This window comes from Lotus japonicus, chromosome 1 (genome assembly GCF_012489685.1).
Source record: "Lotus japonicus ecotype B-129 chromosome 1, LjGifu_v1.2".
In the NCBI taxonomy this organism is placed as follows: Eukaryota; Viridiplantae; Streptophyta; class Magnoliopsida; order Fabales; family Fabaceae; genus Lotus; species Lotus japonicus.
Window position 1 is genome coordinate 135,620,433 of NC_080041.1, and position 12,148 is coordinate 135,632,580.

The 12,148-nt window shown below is 38.1% G+C and overlaps 1 protein-coding gene across 1 annotated transcript; it reads left to right on the forward strand.

The window, feature by feature from the left end:
• Nucleotides 1–132: 132 nt before the first annotated feature.
• LOC130731300 (myosin-binding protein 1-like) lies at nucleotides 133–5,450 on the forward strand. The gene is made up of 4 exons (XM_057583543.1): nucleotides 133–346; nucleotides 771–2,145; nucleotides 2,424–3,652; nucleotides 5,123–5,450. The coding sequence occupies exons 2-3, from the start codon at nucleotides 894–896 to the stop codon at nucleotides 3,635–3,637; spliced, it is 2,466 nt and encodes an 821-aa protein (XP_057439526.1). The 5' UTR covers nucleotides 133–346; nucleotides 771–893; the 3' UTR covers nucleotides 3,638–3,652; nucleotides 5,123–5,450.
• The last annotated feature ends 6,698 nt before the right edge of the window (nucleotides 5,451–12,148 follow it).

Sequence of the window (12,148 nt, forward strand, 5' to 3'; positions counted from 1 at the left end):
CTTTGTCTAAAAGGAAAACCTATGAAAAAGTTTCCCATGCTTTGTAGTTGGTGATGTTCATTTCCCCCCTCCTCCTGGGGCATTTTCGGAATTTGAGTACTCTCTCTCACAGTCATCACCATTCAGCTCAGCACACCAATTTTTGTCATTGTCGGCTTCTCATCTTTTTCTTTTCTTCTCTTTTCCGCAAAAGAAAATGAGTTCTCCGTGATTTTCCATTGGAAAGCTTCAACCTTTTCATCAGTGTTGATCTGTCAACCTTCATAACCTGCTACTGCTCCATTATATTGTTCTCTCAATCCAATTTGGTTCTGTTTGTATCAACTCAACATTCACTTGTTATAAGGTAGTATTTTCTCTCAACATTCATGGTTTTTTCTATTCTAGATTTCTAGTATTGCCTTCAGCTCCTGTAATAAGTAACAACTTATAACTCCTTTCTTTTAATTAATATCAAGTTTTTCCTTTATGTTTGATCTGCTTAAATTGTCTGCTGATGATGTTGGTAGGACTAGGAACATGATTTATGTTTCAGTTTATTTCCCTTACTTTTAACTGAAAGTTTTTTAGTCCATCATGTTTTGTTGGTTATTGATTCATTGGTTTAATCAAAGTAACTGTTTTGATTCTCTGGTTCAGTTTTCAATGCTTGATCTTGTTTATGCATTGCCACCCTTTTGTCTTTGATCAAATTTCAGATTATTGAATAGGGATAGTAGACAAATAAACAATCTTTCTAATTTCCCTTTTTCTTTTTTCACCCTTTCCAGACCTGAATGTTTCCAAGTTTCAACCATTTGCCTGGATTATTTATGTCATATTGGAAATAAGCTCAAAGTTTGATCTGATTCAACTTTCGACATATCGATTTCTCCTTTCGAGTTTGCTTGTCAATGGCTACCGCGGGAGTCTCATCTTCTGAGTGGCACAGGCATAGCCTATCCAGACGTGTTACCAAAGCCTTGGCTTCAGCTTTCCTTGAATGGTTGCTAATCTTTTTCCTGTTTATTGATGCTGTTCTATCTTATGTTATTACAAAGTTTGCCGGTTACTGCAAATTGCAAACGCCGTGCCTGTTCTGCTCAAGGCTTGATCATGTTTTAGGCAAGGAGAAAAGAGAATACTACCGGGACTTGATTTGTAGTGGTCATAAGTCAGAGATTTCTTCTTTAGCTCTTTGTCCTGCACATGATAAGCTTGTAAGCCTTCAAGGAATGTGTGAGACTTGCTTCCTTTCTTATGCTACCAGCAATAAATCCAATGCAGAAGCTTACCGGTTGTTGACCGGTAAATTGGGGGAGGAATCTGGCTCCAGATTTGATCATGTTCCATTACTTGGTGAACATACGATTGCAAAACGCTGTTCTTGTTGTGGTGAGCAATGGGTTTTAAATAGTTATGACCAAAAGGTGGTATTTAACAAGTCAATCGGGTCTGGCCCTGCTGATTTTGATGCATCAGATTCTGTTGGAAACAGTTTTCATGAGAAAAGAAGTTCAAAGCCATTTGTATCAGTCAGAGATGCACCCCTTAGAAACAATCATGTGGATCCTTTGTCCCGTGTAGGTTACACAGAACTCAATATTACTTCTGATACTGAGTCTGAATCTGAAGTTCCCTTATCTGATGATGATAAAAGATGTTCAAAGCCATTTGTATCAGTCAAAGATGCACCCCTGAGAAATAATCATGTGAATCCTTTGTCTCGTGTAGGTTACACAGAACTCAAGATTACTTCTGATACTGAGTCTGAATCTGAAGTTCCCTTATCTGATGATGATGGTATAAGCATACCGATTCATGGAACAGATCACACCAAGGAAGATATAGAAGTTCCGTGTAGTCATACGGAGCCTAGCCCTATTGATTTACATGAAGATTTGGCTTCAGGGAAGTCCAAGACTTCAGCTTCTGTACTTGAGCCATTGTTATCAAAATCACGAACGCAATTAGAAAATACAGATCTTTGTGCTAATAAATCTTCAGCAGCAATGACAGAAAGAGGGAATGGTTTTGTGGAACATGACTGGCAGCAGGTTGAAAGAAGTGCTGTTTGTCCTTCACCAAGTGAACATATTTCCTGCAACGATGTCCCTACATCATCAAATAAAATTGGAATCCCTCTTGAAGTATCAAAGGAGAACTGTAAGTTCTATTTAGTGGTTGCTTTCCTCTACTATTTAACTCTTCGATTTGAAGGATGGATTGGTGTGTTTATAGTTCTTTGCAGAAGGTTGATGAAAAGAAATAATATTGTTTTTAATATCCATGTCTATTTCATAAATGAAGAAAAAAAGTGTGGTACCTATATATGAAACCAAAAAACCTATTTTTTCACTATCTTAAATCCCTTAGTACATGAGATTTTTTACTGGTTGTCCACCTTTCTAAATGAAAATAATCATAATACTTTGGTTTTGTAGATGATTCAACAACTGTTGAAGTGGGGCTAACATCTGAGCAAAGACCCACCATGGACGGTGAGGAAATCGTTAAGTCAGGCAGTAAGCTGACAACATCTAAAGCAGGTTTAGAACCAACCCCGGTTTCGAGCGATATTGCTCTGCAAAATCCTGTTTTACTGGATCTTGGCGATGCTTATAAGCTTGCTGTCAGTAATAGAGGAAGGCAGCTGTCTGGCATGCTTGCAGAAGTCTGGACTGGGAAAGATTCTACAAGAGTTAGTGAAGATTTGAAGACATTGCTGTCACAATTTTCTGCCACTCGAGGATCTGATCTTCCTTTTTATGATATCAGTCCTAGATTGTCTATAAATAGCGATGAAGTGAAGACTTCTGATGTTTCTAACTCTGCTGGAATGCAGATGCTTCAAAAAATGATTTCACTTGAGCGAAATGAGTCTGGTTTGTCTCTTGATGGAAGCATTGTCAGTGAAATTGAAGGTGAAAGCTCGGTTGACCGACTAAGAAGACAAGTTGATCATGACCGGAAACTTTTAAATGCTTTGTATAAAGAGCTGGAGGAAGAAAGAAATGCTTCTGCAGTTGCTGCGAGTCAAGCATTAGCCATGATCACTAGGCTACAGGAAGAAAAGGCAACATTACACATGGAAGCCTTGCAATACTTAAGAGTGATGGATGAGGAGTCAGAGTATGAAACAGAAGCTTTGCAAAAGGCTAACGACCTTCTTGCTGAGAAGGAAAAAGAGATAGAAGACTTGGAAGCAAAGCTTAAGTTTTATAGGATGAGATTCCCTGATGAATCAGTTTCGGAGAACATTGTGGAGACAAACTCTGAAATGAAGTTGAAAGATATTGGATTAGATCATTCACAATTTGCTTGCATTGAAAATGATGAAAGTGTCATTGGAAAATCAGTTACTGAGATTCCTAATATCTCTGACAAATCTGACATTCTACCCACATCTTTGGAGGAAAACAATGTTCAATCTATAAAAAGTTCTCCTTTAGAGTTTCAAGATGAAAAGCTATATATTTCCCAATGTTTGGAGAAGTTGGAGAAGCAAGTTCTTGAGGAAGATCAGAGTTTCTTTGAGCATACTGTCAACCTACTGAGCAAGGGAGACAAAGGACTTCAATTATTGCAGGAAATAGCTGATCACCTGCACCAATTACGCAGGATTGGGATGAGAGAAATAAATCAACCTGTTGCTTGATGCTGTATATATATGGTTAGTAGTTATTGCTGTACTTTAAGCCAATAGATCAAAGTATCGCTGTCTCTTTTATCTTTTTGAAAATTTCATTGATGATTTATCCATTTTTCTTGTTCTGTTTTGGACTAATTTGTAACAATAACGTGTGTTTAGCATATTAAGTAGAGATTAATTTCTATCCACCGATGGTGTAAATAAGTTTTACACAATCATTCAATCACAACTCTCTATTTTGTTAGCTCATAATTAATTTTAAATTTAATAATATTTAAAATAGGAAATGGAAGGATGTGATTGAATGACTGAGTAAAACTTATTACACTGTCAGTGCATAGAAATTAATCTCTATTAAGTATGGAGGGAAATGTTTGATTAAGATGGATAAATGTTTAGTGACCCAAGTTTCAAAAGGGAAATTTCATTTACTTGAGAAGGTCACAAATAAAAAACCATTTTCTAATTGGGCATTAGGTTTTTATTTATTTATGTATGTATCTGCTTTCAACACTACTAGATAGTTTATGCGAATTAAGAAATAATAGAAAGATGACTTCATTTTTTTTACTAGTTTTTTGAGTGGAAGGGGTCTCAATGTCAAGATAACATGCAGTTGGATAATAAAGTGAATCAAGTCAAGTTGGTAGTTGACTAGTTGGTAGTTGGTATTTCACTGCAGTTCTGTTCTGGAGAAAAAGTATTCCAGATTAAAGCATGATTGAGTGCTGAAAGTTAGGAATTTTAATATGCTATCGTAGATTTAGAGGAAGCAAAGTCTTGCTTGAGGAATAGATTATTGCTTTAGTTGGTATAATTTAGTAATTGTTTATGGATGAATCATGTAGTAACATATGCGGACATGGACTAACAAATGTGAAATGATAGAATTTTTATTCAACAGTTTCTAATCAATTTAATTTAGGAAGGAATAAGCCATACAAGTTTTTCAAGTCTATTGTGCCCTGGATGTTTTTGTTAGCAGAGAAGCAACTAATTAATAGGAAGAACAATGATCAGTATGTTAGAGATCATATCTAATTATCATTGTCAATGCCATACAAAATAACTATGCGTCTAAGCTGTTGATCTCATGACACAGGCTTGGAAAAATGATACATACAGGAAGTACTGATATTATTGATTTCCTAGAGAAACCAAAATTTAAATGTTATTGATCATATATGAAGTTAAACCTTCACTCCACTTGTGTAGTAGTTCTGAGTTTTGAGAACATCCAATATTGTTATCTCCAAATGTGTGCATTCTTCAAATATAATATGCATTTGCTAATTATTTACTGAAGGAGCAAGATCTTAGCATCATATCTATTGTGAGATTGCTTTGTTAGTGTTTGTCTTATGACTGTAAAATACAATAATGATGCGTTGTGACTGATTACTTAATCCAAGTGATTTGCAATTTTGCATCAGATTTTAGTATTCTGTAGTACACCAATTTTTGTACCTTTTGGTTGTTTTTATTTTACAGATTCATATACTGATACTCAACTACCAGGAGGAAGGAAAATTGTACAATAATGAACCAGATTACCAAGACTGTTTGCAACTGTACAGTAACAATAGCTTGCTTTCATCCAAGAAAATAGGATTTGAAATTATATGGAGAGCTTTTTCACCCTTTCTCCCCTGCATTTTTATTTGGGGTTAGTTTCATTTGACATTTTGATGCTTGGAGTTGGCAAGGTTTTCACCTGTGGCCATTTCAATAGTTTTTTACAATACATTTTTCTTTTCTTTTGTTATTTTTCGAGTTGTAAATGACTAGAAGCTATGAGTGATTGTGATTTCTGGTTTAATTGGTGTGTTCATGTATTGAAGTGAGTGTTTTGGAAACTGAGTGAACTAACATTAGTATGTTATACTGATGCTGTGAGAATTTTATATATGGCTGCTATTTGCTCTGTTTGTATAAGTTGCCCTAATTGCATGAATATGCAAGGCTTCTATAAAAAAATTGTGGTGTTTTTCTTCCCTGCTTCCTTGCTAAACAAAAGATTATACATTAACTAACAAGTAATGAAATTAAGAAGTACTTAATGTAAACGACAAATTCAGATCTAAATAAATATGAATAGCTCATGTAGTGTCACATAAGTAAGCCTATATTATAATGAGTAAAATAAACAAATGAATAAATTAGCCATCAAATGGGTTGACTTGCATTGGGCGTCAAATTTGAAAATTAGGGCCATCAAATATCAATGCTTTCTCAAAGATTGAAAATTAAAGTCATGAACAAAATTGACTCAAGCCCATTTATATAGTTTTATTATTGTGAGCCAATGAAATATGGGTTTTATAGCTAAGTCATTATTCTCCTAATGTGTATTTGAATACAATTTATTCGACAAAAAAAATACAATTTAAAGCTGAAGTGAAAGTATTTATTTTTCAATCCATAAACAAAATTCCTTCCTTACCAACCAGGTGTTGTTGGTTAATGGTAGATAAGCTAAATTCTCTTAAGTGTGTGACATAAATTCGAACTCCAAAAGAATCGTATATTAAAAGGGGCAACAATAGTTTTTTGAACCGATTTACACTTGTTAAAAACGTTAAAACGATAATAATAAAGAAACAAATCCTCCATAGGAGAAGGGTGATCTTTACTTTTTGAATTGAGCTAATAGATTTCCAAACATGCATGTAGTTGGACCCGTTCAACACATAAGGTGTTTGACAAAAGAAAAATTACACCTGTAATATTCAAAGTTAAACCCTTCAAGCTTTGACCAAACCAAAAAACACTTCATGCTTCGAAACGTATGTCACAAGAAAAGAATAGAAAAACTAAAACCATACCATGACTTAGAAAAATAATTAATGAAAGGGCGGAAAGCAGAAGTCTATACCATAAATAATAAACTTAATTAGAGAAATCTTTCCAACTTAATTAAAGTAACATATCAAGAATATATGATTGGTTCAAGTGATACATACTTGATTTTTCTTAAATATGATTTTGAGTTCGAGCCTTGTAAGTGGAAATTAAAAACCTCTTTAAAAAATTTAGTCTCATCATAATATAGATGTTCCCAGCTCAAATATTAGAAATTCAAGAAAATTCCAGGGTGAATGCTTAGCAATTGAAAGGAAATTTCAGGGTGTTTGATTTAATTAATTAAACTATCTTTAATTTACTCATGCAAAATATCTGAAAAAAAAAAAAAACATCATCACATGTGAATGCTTAGCAATTGAAAGGAAAATTTCAGGGTGTTTGATTTAATTAATTAAAGGCTAAAAAACACTTTTGGCCCCTGATGTTTTAAGTTTGTGTAAATTTTGCCCCTACTCTATTTTTGTCGATGTTTCTACCCTTCATGTTTTCAAACAGTGCACCATCTACCCCTCCGTCAGTCAAACATTAAAAAACTAATGAAATGAGCTGATTTGACTTTTTTTTTAATATTTTTTGGACCTACCATGTGGAAATTACAAGTGAAATTGGAAAAAGAGGGCATGAGAGATTCAAACTCAAGACCTATAAGTAGCAAAACATGCATTTCACCAGTTTAGTTACATACATAATTGATATACACATCAAGCAAATTTAATTTATATCATTTCCTTGATCATCATCAACTTCATATACTTATCTTCATCTCTTCAATTCACTCAGGAACCTCTCTTGAGAAAGTCTGACTAACGGAGGGGTAGACGGTGCATTGTTTGAAAACATGAGGGGTAGAAACGTCGACAAAAATAGAGTAGGGGCAGAATTTGCACAAACTTGAAACATCAGGGGCCAAAAATGCTTTTTAGCCTTAATTAAACTATCTTCACCGCTTGTGTTGAAAACTTCAAACCGCGGATTTTTGGTCAACTAAAATGCTCAACAAATCAAATCTCACCACGCACAAACATATATATAAAAACATCCTTAAATTTCATTAAACAAACACTACTCCACCATCATTATCATCCCTGAAAATTTCTCTCCTCTTCTTATTGTTTCGTTTTTTCATCTCTATCACACCAAAAGTGTTTCCTCAAGTTTTGATATTCCCTTCATCATCAAAATGGGTAGCTACATGAAGATGATGGTCTTCTCAACGATTATGTTACTGAGTTTAGAGAAAATATGGGGTGCAAGAACACTAGATGGAGAACAATGGATGCACAAGAATATCCTAGTACTCCAATCATTGCCAAGAGGCCCTGTGAAGAATTCTCAGAAGAATCCATGCTCCACCGTACCCGGTCGCGGTAAAGGGCGCTGTGCTTTGGAAGAAATGAACGTTGCTGGCCACGTTGCTCATGCACCACCATCAACACCACCACCACCACCACTCTTTCCAGATATACTTCCCAAGTTTGGAAGAGCTTCCATTAACGCTGATGAGTCTCCTTTGAATCGATTAGAGAAACACCTACACTCACAAACATGAATCAAGTGCAATGTATCGGTCTCATATCTTTTTTTCTTTTATTAATTTTTGTGTCCAATACCTCTTTGGGACATAGAGAACTAACTGCATTCTGCATATATTGATGTAATTTCTTATACACATATATTTTTTTTCTCATTTTTTTCATATAATCTTGATTTTCCCCTTTACGTGTATACAAACACACTATAATTTTTTCCCTCTACTTGTTCAACCATAATTGCCGTCAAATTGATTTGAGGAGTGACAATTGGCATGCATGTTTGGCATGGTTATTATTATTATTATCAATGGCGTGTTTGAGAGTAGGTTTTGACTTTTCTTTCGCTCAGGAAGGGTTGAGTTTTCACGCGGTAAACAAATTAAGTAAGGCCAGTTAATTTTCCAGATTGAATTATATATGAGGTACAAGTTTGGAAGATTATCCATAGGACCATCCATTTGGAGGCACCAACATATTTTGTTTTTAGTTGAAAGTCGAGAGCTAGATTTGACACCCTACTCATTAGAAATGTCACCCCACTTTCGGAAACTTTCCGAAATATTTCGGAAATAAGGTTTCCGAAGTATTTTTTCACTCAAAAGTGGGGTGTTACATGTATTTTGCACTACAAATCATGAATTAATTTCGGAATATAAGATTCTGAAATAATTCGGAACCCGAAAATCCGAAAATTGGGGGTGTGAAATCTAAGGGTTGGGGTGCCAAATCCAGCTCTCTTGAAAGTCCGGTGGATTAAAATTCAAGAATGCGCGTTATATGGTCTGCACGAAGTGTGAAAGAAATTTAAAATCTCTGTTGGTAGTCAATTGAGTCCAACTTAATTAAAACCAAATATGCAGTTATACTTCTCGTATAGATGGAAAATTATAATGAGGGAAACTATGTTCAAAGATTGATTTAATGGGCTCCCCTAGGGTTTAGCCATGCGGTGGCAAGGTTTTCAGCGCCTCCATGACGGCGGTCTCCACTAATCATTGCCCACAATAATATTCTTCCTCTCATACGTGCTTTACGTACCTTCCTTTTGCAACCCTTAGCAAGTGCTGTTACAGTTTTTTATGGTTTTCTCCAAATCAAGGTCCCTTGATCAGTCTTCTGATTAACGATGGACAAAGGCAAGAAAGTGGTCCTCTCCTGGTCTGAGACAAAGGCGATCAATCTGGGAACGCTGAAGATCAGTCCGAGGCTAGGCAAAGATGTGTGGCTCATTGGCAAGTTGCTGTGCCGTGACCCTTTTATGGATCACACTTTCCGGAACGTTTTCCAGGACCTCTGGAAAACACGTAATGGCGTGGAAATTCGCCAGGTGGAAGAGAACCTTTACACTTTCCGGTTCGCTTCAAAAATTGATCGTGACAGGGTCCTCCAGGCTGGTCCATGGACTTTCAATCGATTCTCTGTGGTGTTGGAAGTATTGGATATTAATGTCCCTCCTACAAAGGTTCCTCTAGTGCGCTTACCTTTCTGGATTCGGGTCTTCCATCTGCCATATAGCTGCTGGTCAGAGCAAGTAGCTAAGGCTCTTGGAGGGGCGTTCGCAGGGTACATTACGGCGGACAGAAGAGGTAACAATCGGCTGGGTGCTTACTTTCGCATCAAAGTCTGGGTGGACGTGACTGTTCCCTTGCGCCGGGGACAAGTACTGACGTCAGACAATGGTGGCCAACTTGAGGTATATTTCCAGTATGAGAAATTGCATAAGCATTGCTTCATTTGCGGTTTCCTGGATCATGTGGCTAGGGACTGTGACCAAGGCCCTCTTGCTCCCAATGAGAGCCCTCCTTTTGGTGGATTACGGGCAGAGGAAGATGATCGGGATCGTGGGGTTCAACTCAGAGGGGGTGGTGACAGGCCCTCGCGTCCGAGGAACCAGAAAACTGCAACGCACCCCGCGACTCATGACCGCAAGGGTGGCTCTAACGAGGATGCAGGGGAAGATGCAGACTTTGGGGAATATGATGGCTACACAGTGACCGAACAGGAGAATATTAATGCTGAATATGGTGAGGGAAACCGAGGTGATGATGTTGTTCTTGAAGATCCACCCACAACCGATCAGCAAGCCAAGGTGATTCATGAAGAACCTAGTAATCACCGTGGCAGCAACAAAAAGACATCCCCGGGTTCCAACAAGAAGGAAATCAGATGGCAAAGGAAGAGGTCAGGGAGTTCATCTTCTGCTCCAGATCGCTCAGGCACGGGGGCCACACCCCCTCTCAAGAAGATTAGCTCTGATAATGGATTGGGATTGGCGGAGACTGCTGGGCAGTCCCGCCTACCTCAATGAAACTTATAGCTTGGAACTGCCGAGGGCTTGGGAACCCAGGGGCAGTTCAAGCCGTCAAATGGCTTATTTCTTCAGAAGCTCCCGACGTGGTCTTTCTTTCGGAGACACGTAAATCAGCTCAGGAAATGTTTGGTATGAGATATTCTTTTGGTTTTTCTAATTTATTTCCGATAGATTGTGCAGGTACAGGTAAGTCTAGGGCAGGAGGTCTTTGTTTGCTGTGGAACGATGAAACAGAGGTCCGGGTGGCTCATGGCTCACTAAACCATATTCTTTGTATGGTGGACCACCCACAGGTGGAGTCCAGAATGCAGATCCTTGCAGTTTATGGTTTTCCACAGGCGCAGAATAAGCATCGCACTTGGGAATTAATTCAGCGGTTAAAGCCTCCAGCAGCAACACCGTGGATTTTCCTGGGTGACTTTAATGACGTATTGAGCCCGTCCGATAAATTGGGTGGTGATCCAGTAGATTTGCTTCACCTTCAAACTATTGGCCAGACTATGTCAGATTGCGGACTGGAGGATGCAGGTTACTCGGGCTACCGTTTCACATGGTCAAATAAAAGAAGTGTCCCAGTGTCCATTGAGGAGCGCCTTGATTATGCTCTTATCAACTCCGCATGGAGGGCCTTGTGGCCAGCTGTTGAGATTAATCATTTAGCTCGCATCCATTCAGATCATAATCCGATCCTCGTCTCTTGTGGTCAACAAGGGCATGAGGTTAACCGTCGTCAGGCAAGGATGTTTAGATTTGAAGAAGTTTGGTTGCAAGACGGCAATGAGTGTGCAGAGATAGTGGCTGAGGTTTGGTCTGGGGAACAAGGCGATCTTTCCAGCAAGCTGACAAGTGTAGGCACAGCTTTACACTCTTGGGGGAGAGAGAAATTTGGTGCAATTCCCAAGAAAGTCTCAGATATGAAGGTTCAGCTGCAAACATTACAACAAAGTGTCCAAACTGAAACAGTAGTGGCTGAGATGCGCAGTACAGAATTTGAGCTGGAAAATTTGCTGAAGCAAGAGGAGATTCTTTGGAGCCAGCGCTCGCGGGCCTCTTGGTTGAAGCATGGGGACCGGAACACAAAATTCTTTCATCAAAAAGCAACCCAGAGGAAGAAGAGGAACTCAATAGATGAGCTCTTTGATGATGATGGCAGGAAATGGACTGATAGAATTAATATTGGTAGGGTGTTGACAGGCTACTTCACTCAGCTTTTCAGCACGTCGAACCCTTCCGATATAGAGACAGCCGCGAGTTTGGTGGCTAACCGTCTCTCTGAGGGCCACTTGGCCATTTTGAATACCCCTTTGGGAGGGAGGAGGTCGAGGATGCAATATTTAATATGCACCCGACAAAAGCCCCAGGTCTTGACGGCCTTCCGGCGCTTTTTTTCCAAAAATTCTGGCATATAGTTGGAGAGGAAGTCTCTAATTTTTGCCTTCAGGTGTTGAATGACAATATTTCTCCAGGTATGATTAATAGTACTCTCATTGTCTTAATTCCAAAGATAAAGAAATCGATTCATGCAACCCATTTTAGACCTATTAGCTTGTGCAATGTTCTTTTTAAAATTATTACAAAAACGATTGCTAATAGACTTAAACTTGTCTTATCTGATATCGTTACTGGCCCCCAAAGTGCTTTTGTTCCGGGTCGTTTGATCACTGACAATGCACTTGTGGCATATGAATGTTTCCATCTGATGAAGAAAAAGATGTCGGGCCGTAATGGCATGATGGCTTTAAAGCTTGATATGTCCAAGGCATACGATAGGGTCGAATGGCCGTTTCTACAGAGTGTCCTTGTGCATAT